Here is a 22,610-nt window from a genome sequence, read left to right as displayed (position 1 = left end):
TTCGTTTACGTAGAGCAGGCGACGAGTGACCTCCGTTCTCTCGTTATACGCAGTTAGTAGTAGGTAGGATCTTTGAATGATTTCAGTAGGTAACACTATGTAATTATGCGGATAATCAATCAAATTTTCCTTACAGTACACGTTAGAGTGTAATCATTTTTTCTGCATAAATGGAAACTTCTAACCTCTTTAACAGCACTTATTTAAATCTAGACACACGGTAGAGCGGATAGAAAACAAGGTAGTTTGTCGTGGAATTTAGTGACATTATAAAGAGTTTACACAGTATTTTAAGAATCACTTTTAGTTATAATAAATCATTTTCATGTATGCGTGTTTGTCTTGTTAGTTGTCCTAATAAATAAAATAAAATAAAGTGCTTTAGAACATCTTTATATTGTGTAGTAAATAAACATAGCCCCAACCTGAACGCGTCGCTTTCAAAAGGCTGCAGTAAACAAACGTGTGGTCACAGTCCATTGCATCACACTCCACATTCGGTTAAATGTCCTACTTCCTCAAGTTGATGATGACTTTGCAAAAAAATTTATGTCGCTCTTGGTAAAGAGGCAAATCTACTACACGTCAGACTGACGTGTTATGTACTTTATTAATTAGATCTATGTATGGAATTCGACCAAACTTTACAGTATTATTGTTTATAACCCAGAATAACATATAGGCTATAATTTATGATTGAATCACAGTGTACCATTTGTTAAAACGGGGTAAAACGGGGTCCACGCGTACGAAGTCGCGGGCGGCCGCTAGTTCATAATAAATGTAAGATTCATTAGGTATTACAAGAACCAAGTACATACAAGTAGTAGTTAAGTAAATACAAGTAATGTTAAAATGGCCAAATCCGAATAAATAAAAAATAGTTTAAGAAAAGGGATGGCGATAGTGAAATAAGTTTAGTAGTTTGAGCTGTTTGTTTCTTCTGGAATGAATTTTTCTCTAAGCTACATGTAATTTCAAGATTATATTCGTATTAGGACTTAGGAAAGAGGATTTTTAAAAAACCTTTATGACAGCAAAAATATGACTAATGCAAACAAAATTAAATTTACTTAATAATAAAGTAAAATAAGCAATTTAGTTAAATCTACTTCGTGGCTTTTACAAAACAATAAATATGTTTAGAGCTCACGCCTCACACCTGTTCACGAAGTAGTTACCTACATTAATGTTCAATAAATATTACTTTTAGTGTAGAATCGTTACTAACAAACAACTCATTAAGGCGATTAGTGTCCTCAATCCGCGCCAAATGGGCATNCGATTATGAATAACGTTTTTTATCAGAGGTTTATAAGAGTGTTTTAAGCCTATCAAACGTTTTAGCTAATGTAGGTTTTAAACCTATATTAGCATTTTATTATGAATAAGACCGTTAGTGACAAAAAAAGTACATAATAATATAATTATTTCTGTACATTTTGGGATATTATTATATTTGAACATTCTAACATTCTATGTTGAAAATAGATTGATCCATTTTCCAGTTAGAGTTGTCCTATCTTTATTTAAAAGGATATTTATTTGAACACCAACAAGGTTACATTGAGGCTTCACAAAAGTAACTATAAAAAATGACACTTGTTAAATGCAAACTTAATTATGGGTGAAAACATCATGCGTTAGACACTAAAGCAACAGCATATATTTAGTTATGGTAATAGTGTCGATGGGAATGAAAAGCTATACATTTCTAAGATTTGTTATGTTTCAATTTGGTTTGTATTGTCACAGAATGCGGACGAGAAAGGCGAACAAAAGAAGCGAGGGATTCGTGAAAAGGTTCTGGAGTACATGAAAAGGAGGTTCAATCCTCCACCGGGTAAGTGATTCTTATCATCATTTAATTTCAGCTTTTATTTGTTATTTAAAATGTTTCCAGACAATTTGGGGAGACTGAAAAATTTTAGCAAAATGAAGTTACGAAGAACACTCAAAACTCTAACTTATTATTCAGTTATAACTCCATCTATTGAATAATTTTTGCACCACATTGTTGCTAAACAAGCCAACGCCATCTTTGGGAAGATATTTGAATTACTTTCAATGGTACGCGTCGTGTTTCAGCCATTCCACTGTAGGTGGCATTGTGTGTATTTTTTTTCGCTATCTTTTGCCTTTGTTGTTGACATAAGGGTGACTAAAGACTAGAGCGTTTCTATGTAATGTAACGTTCAGATAGGTAAAATGTATGACATTTGGTTCGTGAATGGGTGAACATCTCACAGAGTGGCTCGTTGCTCTGTTACAAATAAATGATACTAATTTATATTAATAGGTTTGATTAAGTTTTATTATTTACAAAAATGTGCAATTTTGCACAACTTTCAATGTTGATTTCATAAATGGGCCATATATCTACCCATTCCGGCCATGTCATCTCGTTCTATCGCAAAGAATCGCCATTTGATGAGAGTGAGAGAAAAATCGGTAATGGTAAGCTGGAACTGGTCCACTGCTGTACTCAAATATTATTTACTTAATTGACAAGTGAGATTGTCATAGAAGCTACACAGAACATAAAGAGAAAAAAATTAAACTTTCAATTATTTTCCTTGAAGCTTCCTTCTTTTTCCACATAAACTAAAATTCTGAAAACATTATTCTGTAATCAGAAGCATCTGCCTGGAGCTATAAATCTAGGAACAAAATTAGCACTGAAATCTAGCGTCAGGGAGAAACCGACGCCACAGTGCAGAGGTTGCATTGGTAGTAAATGTTCGTGGTATATTTTTAGTGAGATTTCTTTATTTCAGTAATAAAACATTTGATAATTTTGTTGAACAACTGTGAGCCATTTTAAGTATAAACACTGTGAAATAGAAATCCGTCCGTGGTATGGTAATATAAAAGTGCAATTTTCATTAACACTATACATCACAGAGTCTTTATAATGCGTCAAAGCACGGTCGTAATTCTATTCTTAATTTCTTACTTAGGTACAAGAGTGCACTTTTAGATTCTTTAAAATCCATAAAATTTAAAAATATTTCACTCTTTTATTTTCTTAGACAATGTAGCCTAAGTCTTTTACCTAAGACCAATCTTTTATCTATGTAGTGATAGCTCTTATAACTTACTCACTTTTACAGGACTTTGGTTATGTTTGGTTGTGAAACGACGAACGAAATTTATCTTTTTTCCTACACATTTTATTTCGTTATGATACTTTTGGTGTTTCGAATTAATAAAAATTACAGTATAATACTGAACTATTTTCCACTGTGCCCCAGACAATATATTCAGACACAATTTGGTCCGCGGAAGTGGAGCTCCTGGGAAGATGCATCGCTGCTGCAACTCGCGCGTGCCATGTTATACCTACTGAGTGGCATTATTATTTAATTGGCAGGCTGGATCTTAAACCTATAATGTAAAATGTTTACCAAGGAAAGAGTCTTCATAACAAAACTAAAGATAAACAGCAAACATCTCTTTTAAAACAAAATAATAAGCTAGCAATAAAATAACAAACTTTTAAGCAAAAGTAAAGTAAAGTATTGTATAAAATCAAGCACATAATAATATTCCAAAAAAAGAGGCATCGATCAATACCTTTGTTAATGAAAATAAAGATTTATTTATTGTTTATTTAACTAGGAAAGCTTATGCGCAAAACTCAATTTTCTCCGTAGTGTGATTTTTTTCCGGATTGCTTTGTTTATTGAATTGTATTTCCGTGAATAATGATCCGATTTTAATAAAACTTCGTATTTATTCTCTTGATGAGTGTGATTACTAATGCAGGTAGTTAGGCAAAATCGTAATATATTGTATACTAGCTTTCCGCCCGCGGCTTCGCCCGCGTGGAATTTTGTCTGTCACAGAAAAACTTTATCGCGCGCGTCCCTGTTTCAAAAACCGGGATAAAAACTATCCTATGTTCTTTCCCGGGACTCAAACTATCTCTATGCCAAATTTCATCAAAATCGGTTGCGAGGTTTAAGCGGGAAAGCGTAACAGACAGACAGACAGACAGACAGAGTTACTTTCGCATTTATAATATTAGTTGGGATTATTTAACACAGTGAAAACTTCATCTCTTTATTAAAACACTAGCTTTCCGCCCGCGGCTTCGCCCGCGTGGAATTTTGTCTGTCACAGAAAAACTTTATCGCGCGCGTCCCTGTTTCAAAAACCGGGATAAAAACTATCCTATGTTCTTTCCCGGGACTCAAACTATCTCTATGCCAAATTTCATCAAAATCGGTTGCGAGGTTTAAGCGGGAAAGCGTAACAGACAGACAGACAGACAGAAAGACAGACAGACAGACAGACAGACAGACAGACAGACAGACAGAGTTACTTTCGCATTTATAATATTAGTTGGGATAAAGATGAAGCTTTAAGAGCGTTTACGCGAAGCGCGGCGTTTCAAGGGGCATCATTGGAAATGATTCGCGCGCGGCGTTTTTTAATAGTTTTCAAATGTTTATGGCAAAACAATAACAATGAATTAATTATAATATCGTTTCAAAGTAAATATTTAAAAGAAGATGTTATTTTATTATAGGTATTAAGCTATTTTTATGTTGAATTAAAGAAGAATAATGGTGTAAAAATCACTTTGATTTTTGGGTATGTCACGTTCTTTGAATTTGTGATTTCTTATTGTAAAATGCTTAAATCTAAGAATATAAATAGTATTTTTATAAAAAAATCAGCTTGTAAACTGACGCTAAAGTGGAAATTTAGAAAACCTGTGTGGACTTATGTTGATAGAATTCTTAAATACTATATTAATAGAAATATTTACTCAACTAACTATTTAGACGATGAAATTACCTAATTATTTATGCCTATAACATATTTGTAATATAACTTGCAAGAAAGGGATTTTTTTTCCTGGCGGCTTGGTGACTGGAATTNTGGAAAGAAAATATTAAACTCTGTTTTAGCTATCAAAGGTTTATAAACGATTATGAATAACGTTTTTTATCAGAGGTTTATAAGAGTGTTTTAAGCCTATCAAACGTTTTAGCTAATGTAGGTTTTAAACCTATATTAGCATTTTATTATGAATAAGACCGTTTAAGGATATTTATTGGGCTTTCAAATAACACAAATATAGTTGGGGCACTGTGATTGTGTCAGAAGAAAATCTTTAAAATTCGCGTCGCGGATGGTGCGGTTTATTTGATGTTTAGTATAGTTTCGATATGTCTGTCGGTCTGTCCGAGGTTTTGCTTGGAAACTATTCACAATAGACAGCTGTTATTTTGTGGAGGTATGTATATTAATCACGCCGACAAAACGATAAAATAAAATTTTGAAAAAAAAAAACAAATTTTTTTAGGGTAGCTCCCCTCCATGTAAAGTGGGGATGATTTTTTTCATTACCTAGTTTAAAATTTTAAGGGCTTGAAATTTGTGTGCGTATGTCGCACTGAAAATTGCGTTTATTACGCTGGTTCAGGGAATTTGATTTGAAAGTGGACTGTATAGGTTTTTTATAATAGAAAATTGATGAAAGGTAGATCAGTCCTCGCAACACAGAGACAGGTAATCTGAGCTTCACCAACCTTAAAATCGACCCTCGNTTATCAGAGGTTTATAAGAGTGTTTTAAGCCTATCAAACGTTTTAGCTAATGTAGGTTTTAAACCTATATTAGCATTTTATTATGAATAAGACCGTTTATGTATAATCTCCGAGGACTTATTACACGTGCCTGTTTTGTCTGTGTGTTACGGTAAATGTGATAAATAGAAAATTATTCATAATTACCGACAGTCGAGGTAAAAGTAAGAAATTAATCACATTTATCTTGATAGGAAAGTGTAATCAATTATAATAAAGAATTGTTCAAATAATTGCAAAAGTTTTCTCTACAATATAACATACCATCGCCGGCAACAGTATTAACTATCCATTGCCTGTCATGTCGTCTCGTTATATCGCAAAGAATCACCATTTGATAAAAGCGAGAGCAAAAACGGAAATGGATAGTTAACAGTGTGGCCGTGTGTACATAGGTAACTAAGGAATAGTTGTGGGAGTAGCGATTTTCGGTACCCAAATGTTTAAGATGAAAATATTGCATGTCCTTTTTATTTTTTTAATTCAACGATATCGTTGGCTAATATTTAATTTAATTACCGTTATTATTGCGTATAGGAATAAAATACAACTATTTCTGTACTAATGGGGAATAAGCGAAAGGGGAAAGTCGTGTACTTTAAGTGGGGCAATCCGGGAAGAGTGGGTATTCGCATTTTCAGAACTGCCACGTATTATGAGCTTGATATATTTGTGCGACGCGTGTGCAATGTGTGCATTNTCTGATCGTTGCCTTTTAGGCGGTCTGTTCTCCTTCGTCATGGACATAATTAGTATCCGATGTAACTAGCCGGGTCGTCGTAAGAGCTTATTGCAGAGTACAGGGTAAGAGGTACAGAATCCAGAACATACAATCCCAAGTTTTATAAAAGTTTGATAAAACTTGGGAGTTGATCGAAAAAACCGAAAACTTTATTAAATTTTCGTGCCAAATGTCAANCTAACAAATTGGTTAGTACACAAGATCGCGTGGAAACAACTTCATGTAAGTGATTCCATACTTTTGCTCGCAAGTGTAGTTTTAAGTCAAAATTTAAATCAAATCGCAAAGATATTTTCAACGGTAGAAATTGTTAAGCTTAATAGAGCTTTAATATTTTTAACATTTACCTCAAGTTTTAGAAGTTTATCCCATTGCGGTGTAATGAAAAAGAGGATTCCTTTACCAGCGCCATTCAGTAATAATGTACTGAAATAATAGTAATGGTAGTGTTAGACTAAAACATAAACAAAATACCTAATCTAACAAGTCACAAATAAATATCTCAGTACTAACGTGATGAGTAAGATGAGCATAACCACATATGGAAATATGGCAAGGAAGTAAGCAGCTTTTCCAGAACTCTTGACTCCTCGAGCTACAATCACGAAGATGATGACCCAAGACGCGAAAAGGCATAACGCCAAATACCATACAGGAGCTCCTGTAATTTAACACAACACTAATTAAAATTAGCTTTTCAGCTATAATAATAAGTTCCAATGTAATTTTTATTACACGTATTATTATGTACCTATTTAAGATTTTTTTATTAGTATCGAAATATTAGTAAAAATAAGTAAAAAATGCACTCATGCATCAATCGCTCTGTAAAATTTATTAACTTATAGGTACGTAAATATTTTGTCTCGAAGTTCCTTTAATATTTGTATTAACAAATAGGATAATATAAATCTATAGACACTAACCAAGTCCTTCTTCCAGGCCCTTGTTTTGTTGCAGAACCGTATGACTGAAAATAGATAAAAATAAGTTAAATTAATAATAATAAATGAATCCATTTATTTTTTTAACAGAAATAATTTTATAATAATACCTACATTAACTTAAAATTACTTAAAAACTAAAATTTAAAAATAAATGAATATTTTTTATATCATCAAATATAATTTTTTCATAGATATTTCGTTTCAGAACTTACACAAAGTAAAGTTCAGCGCTACTTCTGCTTTCGTTTGTTGTAATGATGTCGTGGTTGGGGGCTGATGGCACACAGTTGGCCCACTCAGGATCACATTTCGACCAGGGCAGCTCCGCCTGGAAGCTCATTGCCAGGTAATACAAGCACAGTCCTACGATGGACACGTAGTAGGTCACGATGTAGCTGCAACTGAGTGCTTGCGCGTAGCCTATACCTGCAAAGAAATTGTATTTTCATAAATAATTATCCAAACAAGTTTTTTTAACATAAAGCCTGCAATCAGCGTTCTACTCAAAGAACCCTGAGCAATTTTTGTACGTACCTCTCATTGCAGGTGACAGTGACCAAACTTTTACAGAATTTCTTGAACTGAATTGTCCCACAATACATTCTAAGTAGTACATAGGTTTTCCGACTAGAAACAGGACTATAATATAAGGAATGAGAAAAGCCCCTCCGCCATTTTTGTAAGCGACGAATGGGAATCGCCAGACGTTGCCAAGGCCCACTGAAGTGGCGATACACGACATAAGAAATTCGATCTGGTTATCCCACATCGCTCGCTGTGGTTCTGCTTTTTCTGCATCAGCATCCTGTTTCAAACAAATGTCATAAGTTGAGTTATGTTAACGATTCGTCTCCGATTAATACTTCGAATTTATACGTTGATATTTTTAATTGTATCATACACATGCACTGTTGTATCTGGTGCTTCAATCTGGTAGAGCTACATATTGCCACAGTTTTCATATAATTATTTAATATTGTTTTCATAAACAACATATTATTAACATTTAGCAAACTAATTAGGTTTGAAATTCCAAAGAGAACATCCCAAACTTACTTGTTTTGCTGTCTCAGATTGTTCTAACGGTACTTTTATGATAGGTGGAGGTGACATTGGTTGATCATGACCATTCGTTGACCATTTCATTTTCGAGTACTCAGGTGCCGGACCTGAGGGTGCCGTAGTTAAGGGCGGTGTAGAGTCAGGGATCCACGTTGAGTCAGCCGACGTTGTTGGCGGAGGATCTTCCATTGTGAATCCATTGTTGTTCTCACCACTCTATAAGTCACAAAAATTAGTATAATATATTTAGTTATTTAGCTTATTATGCTACCTATGTTTATTGAAGCAATAATACCACCTTGCTATTAGTCCAGTCAATGAATGCTTTAACGACGGTGTAGAAAGAAATCCTTGGAACACAATTTCTGACCTCGGGACTTTATTTAGACTAGTTAGGAGGAGAACACAGTAAAAGTCCCCACCCTTAGCCCTTGAGCCGGCGGGGAGAGGGGGGTTTAAAGGTACCACTTTTAGGTTTTGCGCTTAATCCTCGGAAACTATGCGTCCTAGTGACATGGCTACTATGAACCAAAAAAAAGCTTATTCAATTTGCTACAGGTGAGACAATCAAGTTTTTCTTTAACTCGTATAGTTTTCGCGGCATCTGCTCTAGAAGGTCTGTAATATTGGAAATTTTAATTTTGTCTTACATGTTCCCATCAGGAGAAAATCGACTAAATCAACATTAAGCAAACATTATAGACATGCGGGAGCATGTTAAGCCTAGTTCCAGGGAGGGGACTGCATCGTGCGTATATTTAGACGAACTAATTGGAGCCACTTTTGACTCCTCATCACTCAAAAAGCACTGTGCATTAACACTTCAAATTAGGCTCATGTGTTGAGACTTGCAAGATAAACATCAGCTTCAAATTTCATAAATATACCTCAAACGGTTATTTAGGTGTATAAATTGTGTTCCACGGATTTCCATCTATAATGCTTTATTGACTGGACAATGGGTATATGAGCCGACACTAGCCCATGTTAACATGGACATATAAATGGTATGGTGAAATCAGAAAATTGATATCTTCATTTTGATTATTTTAATTTTCATACAAATCGGATTTTATAAAATTTGTTTTGTATGAAAATTAAAAAAAATTAAATGATGATATCAAATTTCTAACTTCACCATACCATTTATATGCCCATGTTAACATGGGCTGTGTCGGCTCATATACCCATTTACCTAACACCCTGTATATGCATTTAAACGAGTACATACATAAAGTGTGTCATTATAAACAGCACATCAAGCTAAACAAAATTGTATTTTATGCAGTTGTATTAGGCGCTATTTTGCATTAACAATCAAATTGTCTGATATGCTGTCGACGGTACATTCGGTATATAAAATACATAGATGACAGATAAGTATCCTTAAACCTTATTAAGTTAATCTAATCTGTTATTGATTACTATTCACTATCTTAAGATTAATATCAAAATTACCTTTTAATTGAATTGCGTATCATTTTGATTGTAAACATACAGGTTGTCAAAGACTGATTAAAACAAATTAAGTTAACTATACAAAGGGCACCAATAGTGCTAGTATTGGTATCTTTCATCATTCCGGAATTATTGACAAAATCTTTTCAAAAACCTATTTATGTTTCTCTCAATAAGTTGATGAAGAAGATGTTCTAAAGTTGTAATTTTTAGTCTCTCGTAAATTACAAAGGATAACTTTATTTTAAAAGCTGTATCATAGATAGTTCGTATTTGTCAAGCAGCTTAGGTACTAAAGCTTTTCTTACTCTCTTTTAGATAACATGATCGAGAGCGGCCGATAGTAGAGCAAAAAAATCTTTCAGTATCACCCTGTATGACTGTAATTAATTTATAACTAGGTAAAGCCGGTTGATACTCTAAATTTAATTTTGCACATTCGCTCGCCTATCATTTACAAGCTGTATTATGAAACAATACTCAAAATTCAAGCACAGGTTCAAGTAGGTACGTGATTGGCGGTTCTATAATAGTTAGGCCTTGAAAATGATATTCTAAGTAGGTATGCAATTTAGTTTGTAATAACTAGGCCATATTGTTGAAGCAAACACTTGAACTTTGATTGTGTAAAGCACTCCAGTCGAACCAAATAATGAATTATTTAATAGAGAGTACCACTTAAGATAAAAACATTTAATTGTGATTGTGATGACCCATTTTTATTTGAAAATAGTTTAAGTACGACTCATTCTTAACGTAATAAGCAGGATTTTCTGGTCTTATATGTTCTAAGAAACTCTGACCTCAAGTTCTCGGAAAGTTTTTTTTATCCTTCGTGAATACCACCATTTCCAATGTTTTCCTTTGAAGGAAAACTACTAAGTATGATATAATGTATGTACTATGTTAGTTACTTTAACTATTAATATTTAGTTAACTGGAATAGTTAAGTAATTTTATCAACAACCATCCTTATCGAAATCGTCAGTGAACAAGTTTGCATAAAGAAGCTGTCTGAATTTCGAGTTATGATTATAAGTTATTTATCTTGATTGAAAGATCGCCGCTCAAACTAATTAGGCTAGCTACTCATGGGTTTGTCCTTTGATTAGTAGGTATAGATAATATAATATAATAGATAGATGTGGAGGTTTCGGTAGGTCTACTATAGCGTAATTTACTAAACTATTATTACCAGGAAAATTCCCATAATCTGTTTGTTTAGTATGACAAAAACAGATAAGATGTATTGCCTGATTGTAATGTTTCGTTAGTTGTTAATCCTTCTGAACAAAATTAGGTGCGATGTCATATACCTACTCGTAATATGAAATGTATCATGGTACATGGCGTTATAATTTTTGATTGGTGCAAAACTGCAAAACTGCAAAACTACTGTTCGTATCACATACTTACTGAACTTTTAGTTGTGAAATTGCCAGTTCATATTATGAAGCACGGTCATAGTATGAGTAAATCATGATGAATGTTTATAATTATTTAACAATTGTATACCATCAAAATAGTCCTGTAATGATTTTTTACAGTTTGCTATGGTTTCAGAATTTTCATAGGTATACAGCTTATAATCTAGACTTGGTGATACAGAGCGTCTCAAAATTAGCACGTCGCACTGACACCGGAGGTTGGGCTTAAGACAAATCGTACAAGTCCATAATTTTTTTAAAGTTTTTTAATATCTTGTAAAACAATGTTACGAAAAGAAAAATTAAGAAAATTGGGTAATTTCAGAACTCTTATCAATTATTTTAACTTTCCCGTTTGACAGTTCGTGCGTTTGATAAACGTGATCAGAATAAATGAGAGGCTAGTCCTCTCATTTATTCTGATCACTATTTACAACGGATCGAAAACTATTTACAACGGATAATAGTAACTTGTAAAGTTTCGTAGAAAAAAATAAGCTGTCTACTCTCGGTGACTAAATCTTTCGGCTTAAGCTGTAGATTTCACTGCAGGCCATCGCTTAAAAATTACACACTCTATTTACTTAGTTATCCGTGTTTTGTTTTATTCTAAGAAGATACGCCAACCAATAAGTTTTACCTGATCTCAAAAGTATATATTTAATAATAATAAACTATATCGCAACTTCAATACAATTAACACCTATAAAAATGTTCCACATGTTCCAAATGTGTTGCTATACAAACAACTTTGATTCAGAGGAATGTTCTACATTCAAATAACTGGAACTTTAGATTAGGTATTATGTCATATAACTGTATTTGATTGTATTTATTGGTACACTTTAATAGGCATTACTAAAAGTGTTTATTGTTCGTACATACCATGGTTACCGGTAGTCTTCAATGCACTCTCATATGTTTTTGAATTGTTTGTTTTCTGTGGAGACCGCCCCGCTGCCGAGGTATTGAGAAGCCGAGCGCACAGCGCGCAGGTTTTATATTGAATATACTATCAGGCGGCACTCGCGCCGGTGACTCCACGAAAGGAGCCTTCTCACACGTATTTATCATTATATCGCGTATTAGATCCATATCATGGAACAATACTTCTTGAAATTAATATTAATCACTGATAGATACAATAGCTATCAATTAATGTTCGTCCAACCTTGTTACTAGATGCAGACAGGTGTTTTGATTGCAAGACCTATGTCACTTAACCAAAAGCATATTATGTTAACATCAATAAAACAAAAATTAAATTACTAAATATGTTTAATTTTAAAAAAATGTATGAAAAACAAAACCTTGTAACACTTTGTTTTACATGAAGTGAAACAATGACGGAATAGTAGAGTATCTAATGTGCTACATAGTGCTACGGTAATTCATTCAGCAAGAATAAACGGTGAGATAACAACAATAACAATTAAAATGCGCATTGGATTACTTATGTTGCGGATTTTCATTCACATACCTTAGCAGTTAGCGTCTGTGCTTGTTCTATCGCATCACCGTGACTTAAGTAGGACACAGCTATTATGTGTTTAAGTTAATGCCTGACTCCATAGATACTCACTAGATTGTTGCTAAACAATACGCAGCGGAAGTAATAATTATTATAAGAATGATGCGGTCTTTCCCAGTAGTCCAGTCAATAAAGCATTATAGATGGAAAACTGTAGAACACAATTTCTGACTTCAGGACTTTATTTAGACTAGTTAGGAGGTGAACATAGCAAAAGTCCCCGCCCTAAGCCCTTGAGCCGGCGGGGAGAGGGGGGTTTAAAGGTGCCACTTTTCGGTTTTTCGCTTAATCCTCGGAAGCTATGCGTCCTATTGTCATTACTACTTTGAACCAAAAAAAGCATATTCAATTTGCTACAGATGAGATAGACAAGTTTTTCTATAAATTGTATAGTTTTCGCGGCATCTGCTCTAGAAGGTCTGTAATATTGGAAATTTTATTTTTGTCTTACATGTTCCCATCAGGAGAAAATCGACTAAATCAACATTGAGCAATCATTCTAGACATGCGGGAGCATGTTAAGCCTAGTTCCAGCGAGGGGACTACACCGTGCGTATATTTAGACGAATCACTTTGAGCCACTTTTGACTCCTCATCACTCAAAAACTACTGTGCATTAACACTTCAAATTTGGCTCATGTGTTGAGACTTGCAAGATATACATCAGTTTCAAATTTCATAAATATGCCTCAAACGGTTCTTTAGATATTGACGTCCAAAAATCTACATGTCTGACCTATAGACCAAATTCTAACCACTTCCAGATGACCTCGAAGGTTCAAATTTGGCATCCAGAAAGGTAGTTATGTAAATACAAAGGAACAAATAAAAAACCAGTAAATTTTAACATTTCACATGTGATAGATAGATTTTAGTGCTCTAAATATCGATTTTTGAACGTCAATACCTAAATAACCGTTTGAGGTATATTTATGAAATTTGAAGCTGATGTATATCTTGCAAGTCTCAATACATGAGCCAAATTTGAAGTGTTAATGCACAGTAGTTTTTGAATGATGAGGAGTCAAAAGTGGCTCTAATTGGTTCGTCTAAATATACGCACGGTGCAGTCCCCTCCATGGAACTAGGCTTAACATGCTCCCGCATGTCTATAGTGTTTGCTCAATGTTGATTTAGTCGATTTTCTCCTGAAAGGAACATGTAAGACAACAATAAAATTTCCAATTTTACAGACCTTCTAGAGCAGATGCCGCAAAAACTATACAATATATAGAAAAACTTGACGGTCTCACCTGTAGCAAATTGAATAAGCTTTTTTTTGGTTCTTATTAGTCATGTCACTAGGACGCATAGTTTCCGAGGATTAAGCGAAAAACCGAAAAGTGGTACCTTTAAACCCCCCTCTCCCCGCCGGCTCAAGGGCTAAGGGCGGGGACTTTTGCTATGTTCACCACCTAACTAGGCTAAATAAAGTCCCGAGGTTAGAAATTGTGTTCCACGGATTTCTCTCTACACCGTCGTTAAGGCATTCATTGACTGGACTACAGTGGAAGTTTCCTTTGAAGCATCTATGCTAATTTAGTCATTTCATGGTTTTAGATCTGTAAGATGAAAGATTATCTTGCAATACATTATGCTAAGATGGTTTAAACCTTAACGTGTCCATAAGGAGATACAAAATCAAAATAACATTTTAAAAATCATATTTAATTGGATATTTTAACATTTTAACAAAATTATAAAATGCCATAAATAAATTGATCGCTTACATAATTTATATTAAGATCAACATAGACTTATTAAATACAAATAATCTATCTAAAACTAGGACATTTCACACAGCCATAAAATATACCTACTCTACTCGTAATTATTTTATTTTTCTAAGTATGTTAGGCACATTGTTAATATTATCTACGTCAGGAGGTCAGCAACTGATGTCTTGAACTTTTGATAGTACAAAATGTCATTTTAATATCTTTTTAAAGCTAAACTCACTTGTGTAAGAGTTTGCTTGGGTTAAAAAATAATTTACCTACAGCTGTGCGATAAATAGGTAGAGCCAACTTTTCGTAAATTACCTATGATGTAAACGTTTGTTTACCTTATTTAATAATCAAAATATACTGACCAACAATGTAGTTAGAGCATATAGATAGTATTTAGGCACAATATTGAAAGCAAAATAGCAAACTGGAACAGGTTTAATTTTGTAAAGAAACAGTTTTCTGCAATATAACTTGGCCGTCCGCTGCTAGTACCTATCTATTTGAATTTATATTGCTACCAAATGATAATGAAGTCAATCGACCTGTAGGCTTTCCACGATAAAAAAGTATTGACGTGTGTTTAATTATCGATTTATCTATGTACAAACTCTTTGGAATAACACTAGTGTCAGCGCCTGTAGCCGCCCGTCATGATGTTCCAGATGTGCCTGAAGAAGGAGGCGCCCTGTATCTGCCGGTCAGCTCGGGCGTTCAGCTTGAACATGTTCCACTCTTCCCGAAGCACTGGATCCCGAGGACCCCAGGTCTTCTTTGGTCGGAATGATTTCTTTGCGGTCTGCATCAAAAACATACAAGATAGTTAGGTAGGTATTTATACGCAAAACATAATCGTTTTTTTTTATGCTAGACAAGGCAGGTATTTGACCGCAATCGCACCTGAAAACCTAAAAACTAAAACGAAAACCTAGTTTGTGCATATTTAACGAAATCGTCTGCATAACCTGCGGTTATTAGGTGTGTAGTTAATAATTTGTGTGTATTTTCATTTGTTACCTCCGTGCAATTTCCAGTCCTGTTTTTGTACATGGTGATAAACATGAAAATCGGCACGAAGGCAATACCCGCGAGGAGCATCAGGTATCCGGCCACTGAAATAAAGCATAAAAAATGGTTAAACACGAATCTAAATATATAAAAGGAGAAACTGACTGACTGACTGACAGATCAACGCACAGCCTAAACGGCTAAACGTAGGCACTTGAAATTTGGAAGGGACGTAGCTTAGGTACCGTAGAGGTGCACTAAGAAAGGAATTCCCGAAATTCCCACGGGAACAGGAATTAGCGGGAAAAACGGGATTCACACGTACGAAGTCGCGGGCGGCCGCTAGTCTATTATAAAAACTAGCTAACTATTGTTTAGGTAGGACATACGTAGTAGGTACTAAGTCTATAATAAGGTTGCCTGACGGTAGCTTTACCAGATGATAAATATTGTATTATTTTGTTGGAAGCTTTCATCTTATCTACAAAGTCACGTTTTGATGATAATATTCGGTGATATTATTGTCAGATAAGATAAGTTTATTATCAGCAACACAATGTTAACACAGTGACGATCCGTTTGTAATCACAATATTGACCTTATAAAGCTCACGCTAGGAGCGCATGAAAACATTCCTCAAGAAAAAGACAACGTTTTAACGACGCCAATCAGACCGTAACTTATTAAATACCTACTCTGGTACAAAAAGTGATAAAGAAGTTAAAACTTTCCGGTCATATCCGGCTTTTCCAAAATAGTATTTGAGCTAAAAAAAACGTAATTGATAAAACCCACGGCTCTAGTCAATGAAATCGTTTTCAAAAAAGTTCGTTTCGTTCCAGAAATGACTTCCTTTAAACTCACAAAGAGACTAAGTTTGTCTCTTAAATATAAAATACATATTAGTATGATTAATCAAATCCTCCATTTGGCTCTAACCAAATCCTCCATTAACCTTTGATAACTTTGAGTAGGTCGTGCGCCTGCAGCGAAGACTGAATAACCTGATGATGAAGCAAGTAAAGGATCTTAAAAGATTTAAGTCTACATACCATATCCGGCATCAGGGTAGATGTAGTATCCTCCGAACTCCAGAGCCTCGTAGGAGATCAGCGCGTACACGAAGACGACGATCATGAGCGCGGGCGTGATGAAGCCCCAGCAGCATCGCCAGTAGAACGACGTCTTGATGCCCAACATGAATTCGATGTCCAGGGTGATGTTTTCCAAACCTAAAAACATAGAAAAGACAACGATCAAGTCAAATCAAAATTCAAATCAAAGAAAGGCCTTACGAGACCCATACAGTAGTTTAACCAAATGGAAACCGATTTGGATATCACTGTGTAAACACGCAATATTGATGGCAATAGCCAATAGCTAGTTTAGTGTAATATCAAAACATTTACCGTAAATCCAGAAGATTCCAATAATCTCAACAATAGCACTGAACAGCGCCAAGAACGTTCCACCGTAGTAGTCCACAAGTTCCAAGATGAATTGTCCTCCCTGAAACATGAGTTTTGTTTGCTTTATGATATTTTTTTAAGGCAAAACGGGTATTGCTTGTAAACAGACTATCCGTGTAAGTAATCCGTAATAAATTTATGAATATCTATATTCATATAAAACAGTGGCCTTCATCATTGAGCCATTCAAAATTAATCTAACCAGTTACTTGAACAAACATTCTAAACTTATAATTAACTAAGAAACTATTAATATTTTGCATAATTAATTATTTAACAAGGTGATACACAGTCTCCTCTTCCTCGACTACTTCATTAAAACCGCATCAGAGGTCTAGCATCTATTATTCAATTCATCCACTTAAAGTTACTTCAACTCATCATATGTTCCTATGATTAATTTCGTTGCTGGGCCAATGTCAGTTTAACTTTCTCCCGAGACAAACTTCGGTGGTCAAGTTGTATATCCTGACTAAACAGGACTAGGAGTGGAAACAAGGTGGGAATAGTCCGTACTCACCGGTGTGACATAAATCAAGCCGATTGCGAAGCCAGCTGTGCAGCAGATGGCTGACATGTAAACAGTACGAATTCTTGGGAAGGAGTCCATCAGCACCGTATTGATGGTGGACAGCAGCGCGACCCCAGAGCCTACTCCAAGTACCGACATCATCAGGAAGAAGAGGACGGAGTAAAGCTGTAATAGAAAACATAGAAACTGTTACGACCGACCTATCTAGTTAAAAATAATTTAATTTTTAAATCTGAAAGTTATTAACTGTACTCACTGAAAAACTAAAGATAAACTGTAAACTTTAAGCAGTTAATCGTAATCGCTTATATCCGATTTAAAGCGCATCTTTTTCTACTATTGTAACCCGAAGCTATACGGATTAACAACGGCCCTCCCCGAGACACGGATTTTTTTCCAAATAGAGAGTTTTCTCTCACCACTGGATCATCAAATAGGAAGGCTTTAACATTGCAATTTTTGTTTATCTAAACAACTGTCTTATCTTTTATTTAACTACATAGTTTACCTGAGGCAGGAAAGTCTTGGCAATTGCATCTGGGTATGAGACGAAAGCCAGTCCTGTTCCAGCGGAGCCGACGACGTCAGCCACATCTTGGTTGAGCTCGTACGCCAGGTTGCCAAGGATGCCGAAAATGGTGATGCCTGACAACAGACTCGTGAAGGTGTCTAACGTGGTCACGATCATGGCGTCTCTGAAAAACGGAAAAGTTAAGTTGTGACTTCTCTGCTCAGCAATTAAGATGTACTTAGACTACTTTCTCTGCTAATGTTTTTTTGCTAATCGTAATCAAAGAAACCTACAACGAGTTTAAACGAGTACATCTGTACTAGGAGAATATTGATAACAACAGCATTAAGAACACTTCTCGAAACATTGATGATGGATGTTGGTTGTCTCACATGCAATGAAAATATTTGTCAGCTGTTAAATTGTTGATACCAATATGGAAAGTGAGAAGAAAATAAAAATTGAAGGTGGAACGTATATTTCCCTCAACACATTACTATCTAATAGATGCAGTTTCAAAACATTAAACGGAAACGTCCGGTTTTTCCCACCAAAACACTGCCACTTTCGTGGTATTTTTTATCATTTTGTTATACCTACCATCCATTAATCTATAAAAATTATTTGTTAATGCCGGCATCCAGTTCCGTGATAACGTTTTATCGCTTACCTGTATACGTTTTGCCTGAACCCGTTGTACGATGAGAACATCACAAGGGCTCCGGTACACACTGATAAGGAGAAGAATAGCTGAGTGACTGCAGCGTACCATACCTGAAATTAAAATAATTTGGTTAAAAATACATATTTTTCTCTTATAAACATGATAGGTACCAACACTACCAACATGGTTGTAGTCAAATTAAAAACATAATACAGGTAGGTACTTACATCGAGTTCGAGAATTTTTTCCCACTGAGGAGTGAGGAAGAATAGGATACCGTTACCAGCACCGTTCAGGATCGATGTACTGTTAAATAAAACAATGGAATTAATATGATAAATACAGATAATAAACGATTAATTCAATAAAGTAATTCATGCACGTACCTAATGAGTAAAATGATCATCACAACGTATGGGAAGAGAGCTAGGAAATAGGCAGCTTTTCCTGAACTTTTCACTCCTCGGGCCACAATCACGAAAATAATCACCCAGGACGCTAGCAGGCACAGAGTTAGGTCCCAGAGAGGCAAACCTGCGAAACATTTATTTATTAACTATACATATTTAAACTTTACCGTTAAAATAAATTAAAATTGTCATCAAAAACCAGCCAGTCTCTTCTATGAGTACTTTTGAGCGTAGGCTCTTATTATTAAGCAATATTCGAATAATGATTTTAATCGACAAACTTACCAAGGCCTCCTTCTATGCCTTCTCTTTGTCTTAGTACAGTCTTTCTGTGAAAGAATTATTGTGTAGGTTATTAAGAAAAGTGTGACTGAAAATGGCATTTTGGACTACATAAATGAATGAAACTCTTTACTACGAGTAGGTACTTCTGAATATTATATCGGTAAAGAAAAAATAAAACACTAACTAGCTGTCCGTATTAACCAAACGTATTAAATTATATCAGATCTTGGCGTAGATAGCATAGTTTACTGATTATTTGTTTATTGCATTACAGTTATTTGTTTACATTGTGAAGTGATGATTTCTAATCTGTAGGTACATGAAACTCTATTTTTTAATTCTGAAAGATATTGTGTTACTCATCATTACACTCCTTGGTATTTAATTGTTTAAACAAGTAGATAAACCTTACACTGGGCTGCTGATTGTTCATAGATACTTTACTTACTTATGTAGATAATATAATGTAATGTAAAAATACCAAAATATTAGAAAATTCAAAGTTTATGGTAAGCAATTTCTGACAAAATAGTTATGATCAAAAAAGACAATTACCTAATTCGTAATTTGCATTTGATTAAAAATTGAGGTAAATTCCAAAACATATTTCAATTAATTGTACTTTAATTGTACTCGGAATATCCAAGTGATATCTACTTGCGTGATCATTGATCAGTGTCTACTAAATAGTATCTTATATTATGAACATAATCTTGATATCTTGATAAAAGTTTAACACTATTCATAGAAAATCAACTGTGCCTACCCACTTTGTCAAGTGCTTTAGTTTTTTAAAACAAAATAAACTTACAAGAAGAACAACTCAGCACTGCTCGTAGATTCGTTCGTGATGGTGATGTTGTGGCCTGGGGCAGAGGGCACGCAGTTCTCCCATTCGGGCTCGCACAGAGCCCACGGGAGGGTCGGCTGGAAGCTCATCGCGAAGTAATACAGGCACAGTGCGATGATGGACACGTAGTACGAGAGGATGTAGCCGCATGTTAGAGCTTGAGCGTAGCCAGTCCCTGAAAGATTTTTTGAACACATTAATTTACGTACATAAACATGTTTTAGTTATCTATCATTGCCCACACAAATAATGCTCGTGTGCAATTTATTCAACTTCGTCTAACAGTGGGAACAGGTTTAAATATGCTTGGCAAGATTTTCCCGAAAGCCTTGCCTGAAAAGTTTGTGATAAAAAGAAAATTCGAATTCCAGACGGAAATCAGCATAATTAAATTAAATTGACAAGTTTTTTGTAGAGTTTGTCCTGATTTTGAAAAAGCTTTACGAGCTTTTAAGCTAACGTTAAACTAAGCGTGGATATTTTCAATTAGGTACCTTTCATAGCTGGCGCGAGTGCCCACACTTTGACTGAATTTCTGGTACTGAACTGGCCAATCACACATTCGAGGTAGTACATAGGCTTGCCAATCAGGAACAGTACAATGATGTAAGGCACGAGGAAAGCTCCGCCGCCATTCTGATAGGCCACAAAGGGGAACCGCCACACGTTGCCAAGTCCGACCGATGTGGCGATGCATGACATGAGGAACTCTATCTGATTCCCCCATACAGCACGCTCGGGCTGGTCTCCTTCCGGATCACCCTAAAAAAATTATATCTGTATATAGCTGTCTCCACCATATAGGCTTAATAAGTATGAAAGTTTCAAAAACATTGAGTGAAATACCTACTGTAAGTGCAACAGAAGAAGAAGCATCTTAAATAAGTGATTGTTATTATCCTGCTTTCGCCTCCGAGATTTATTTTACCATGTAGTAGTACCCCTGTACGACAACCCAATCCGCACACAATATTCAGCGTAGTAGTATTAAAAAACAAAAGAGCGGGCAACCCCACCCCTACCACGCTGTGGGCTCGGTGTCCGAGCGGTCTCATTCCTTTGTGCGCACGCGCAACGACCGCACGCAGTATAAGAAAAATGCTTAAGTGACGTCACCAGGACGTTTTTACCGACAAAAAACGTAATTATTTTAAGTTGTGCAGTGTAGTGACGAGAATTAGACCCAACAAAAGGTTGGTTGTAACAACTATTTTGTGCAAGTGCTCGTACATTTTTATTATAAGCGTTGTGACACGACGCGTAACTTTGACCCATTTTTAGCTCCAAGTTAACGCGCGATGTTAACCAGTAGCCATTTTTTTTGCTCCGAGGTAATGCGAGATGTTACCCAGTAGCCATTTTTTTTTTTTTTTTTTTTTTTTTTTTTTTTTTTTTCCAGTTTAGCCACAACGTTAAATTTTATTAATGGGTAGGGGACATTCATGAGAACTTATTGACTAACTAATTAACTATAGCTAGTACATATTTATTCCAGTGTTTCGACCCTTGTTACCGGCGGGCGTGCCACGCCGAGAATGGGTGGAGTTACCCGCCGGATACAAGACCCACCGAGGCGGTGATAGATGCCTGCTCAAGGTGGGTCGGGGGACAGAGAAGAAAGACTGGGAGTGTTGGGGGAAGAAGTTCAGAAGATTCCCCCAGCACTAGCCTTTACAGTTGTGGATATTAGGCCGCCCAGTACGGATTTTTACAAAACAAGTTCTTATCCTAACTTAAACTATACTTACAATCAGAGTATACATAGAATAATTGTAGTTAATGTTGCTTAAGCCGAGGGCCGGGCGCGAGGGCAGCAGGCCAGGCCCGAGTGCCATAGCCAACCGCCCCCGCACCCGACCCCCGGTCCCCAGCCCAGCACAGATCACGTTTATATCCTAAATTTAAAATATATTTACAATCAAAATGTAGATGGGACACAAACAATCAATATTTACATTTGCGGGCAGGTTAATACAGAATATAGTGGGGTGTTACATAAAGTGCTTGTTGAGCCGATGGCCGGACGCGACGGCAGCGGGCCAGGCCCAAGCGCCATAGCCCACAGCCCACCACCCCCGCATCCGACCCACGGCCCCCAACCCAGTACAGGTCAAGTTTTTATCCTAAATTTGCAGTATACTTACAGTCAAAAATGTACATATGACACAAGCGATATTTACATTTGCGGACAGGTTATTAAAAAAGAGAACAGAAATATAGTAGAGTGTTATATAGGGTGCTTGTTGAGCCAAGGACCGGGGCCCGGGCGCGGCGGCAGCGGGCCAGACCAGGCCATAGCCCCATAGCCCACCACCCCCGCACCCGACCCACGGCCCCCAGCCCAGCACTGATAAAATTTTTATCGTAAGTTAAAGTATGCTTACAAT

General features: G+C 35.8%; 2 protein-coding genes and 1 long non-coding RNA gene across 4 annotated transcripts; 1 reads left to right on the top strand and 2 right to left on the bottom strand.

The window, feature by feature from the left end:
- The first annotated feature begins 1,282 nt into the window (after window positions 1–1,282).
- LOC114358046 (uncharacterized) lies at window positions 1,283–5,638 on the top strand. Its single transcript, XR_003656351.1, has 2 exons — window positions 1,283–1,310; window positions 5,571–5,638. It is a non-coding gene; the product is annotated as an uncharacterized LOC114358046 (long non-coding RNA).
- A 914-nt stretch (window positions 5,639–6,552) lies between these two features.
- On the bottom strand, window positions 6,553–12,282 carry LOC114358044 (sodium-dependent nutrient amino acid transporter 1-like). The gene is made up of 7 exons (XM_028311907.1): window positions 12,122–12,282; window positions 8,346–8,567; window positions 7,824–8,094; window positions 7,502–7,715; window positions 7,269–7,312; window positions 6,856–7,003; window positions 6,553–6,768 (listed from the first exon to the last, which is right to left on the bottom strand). The coding sequence occupies exons 1-7, from the start codon at window positions 12,122–12,124 to the stop codon at window positions 6,618–6,620; spliced, it is 1,053 nt and encodes a 350-aa protein (XP_028167708.1). The 5' UTR covers window positions 12,125–12,282; the 3' UTR covers window positions 6,553–6,617.
- A 214-nt stretch (window positions 12,283–12,496) lies between these two features.
- LOC114358043 (sodium-dependent nutrient amino acid transporter 1-like) lies at window positions 12,497–21,009 on the bottom strand. Of its 2 annotated transcripts, XM_028311906.1 has the most exons (14): window positions 20,718–21,009; window positions 20,185–20,398; window positions 19,374–19,417; window positions 19,065–19,212; window positions 18,906–18,984; window positions 18,685–18,788; window positions 18,012–18,198; window positions 17,492–17,668; window positions 16,912–17,011; window positions 16,555–16,734; window positions 15,512–15,606; window positions 14,273–15,293; window positions 12,784–12,882; window positions 12,497–12,753 (listed from the first exon to the last, which is right to left on the bottom strand). In XM_028311906.1, exons 1-12 carry the CDS (start codon window positions 20,923–20,925, stop codon window positions 15,126–15,128), a joined length of 1,704 nt encoding a protein of 567 aa, XP_028167707.1. In that variant the 5' UTR covers window positions 20,926–21,009; the 3' UTR covers window positions 12,497–12,753; window positions 12,784–12,882; window positions 14,273–15,125. The 2 variants fall into 2 exon arrangements, with proteins under 2 accessions (XP_028167707.1, XP_028167706.1); XM_028311905.1 differs by having other exon boundaries at window positions 12,497–12,886; window positions 14,277–15,293.
- Window positions 21,010–22,610: the final 1,601 nt, after the last annotated feature.

This window comes from Ostrinia furnacalis, unplaced genomic scaffold (assembly GCF_004193835.3).
Source record: "Ostrinia furnacalis isolate ACB-3 unplaced genomic scaffold, ASM419383v2 OfSCF3655, whole genome shotgun sequence".
Taxonomy (NCBI): domain Eukaryota; kingdom Metazoa; phylum Arthropoda; class Insecta; order Lepidoptera; family Crambidae; genus Ostrinia; species Ostrinia furnacalis.
This window is presented reverse-complemented; position numbering and strand designations above follow the sequence as displayed.

What these genes read in the sequence shown, in the direction of transcription:
- LOC114358044 (XM_028311907.1), bottom strand. An exon ending in AATCTGAGACAGCAAAACAA is followed by an intron (nt 8,095 to 8,345) that starts GTAAGTTTGGGA and finishes TGTTTGAAACAG; the next exon opens with GATGCTGATGCAGAAAAAGC. An exon ending in ATGCTCATCTTACTCATCAC is followed by an intron (nt 6,769 to 6,855) that starts GTTAGTACTGAG and finishes CTATTATTTCAG; the next exon opens with TACATTATTACTGAATGGCG.
- LOC114358043 (XM_028311906.1), bottom strand. Translation starts at nt 20,925, where the DNA reads ATGTCATGCATCGCCACATCGGTCGGACTTGGCAACGTGTGGCGGTTC. An exon ending in CCAAGACTTTCCTGCCTCAG is followed by an intron (nt 17,669 to 18,011) that starts GTAAACTATGTA and finishes TTTCTATTACAG; the next exon opens with CTTTACTCCGTCCTCTTCTT. An exon ending in TGGAATCTTCTGGATTTACG is followed by an intron (nt 16,735 to 16,911) that starts GTAAATGTTTTG and finishes CTATGTTTTTAG; the next exon opens with GTTTGGAAAACATCACCCTG.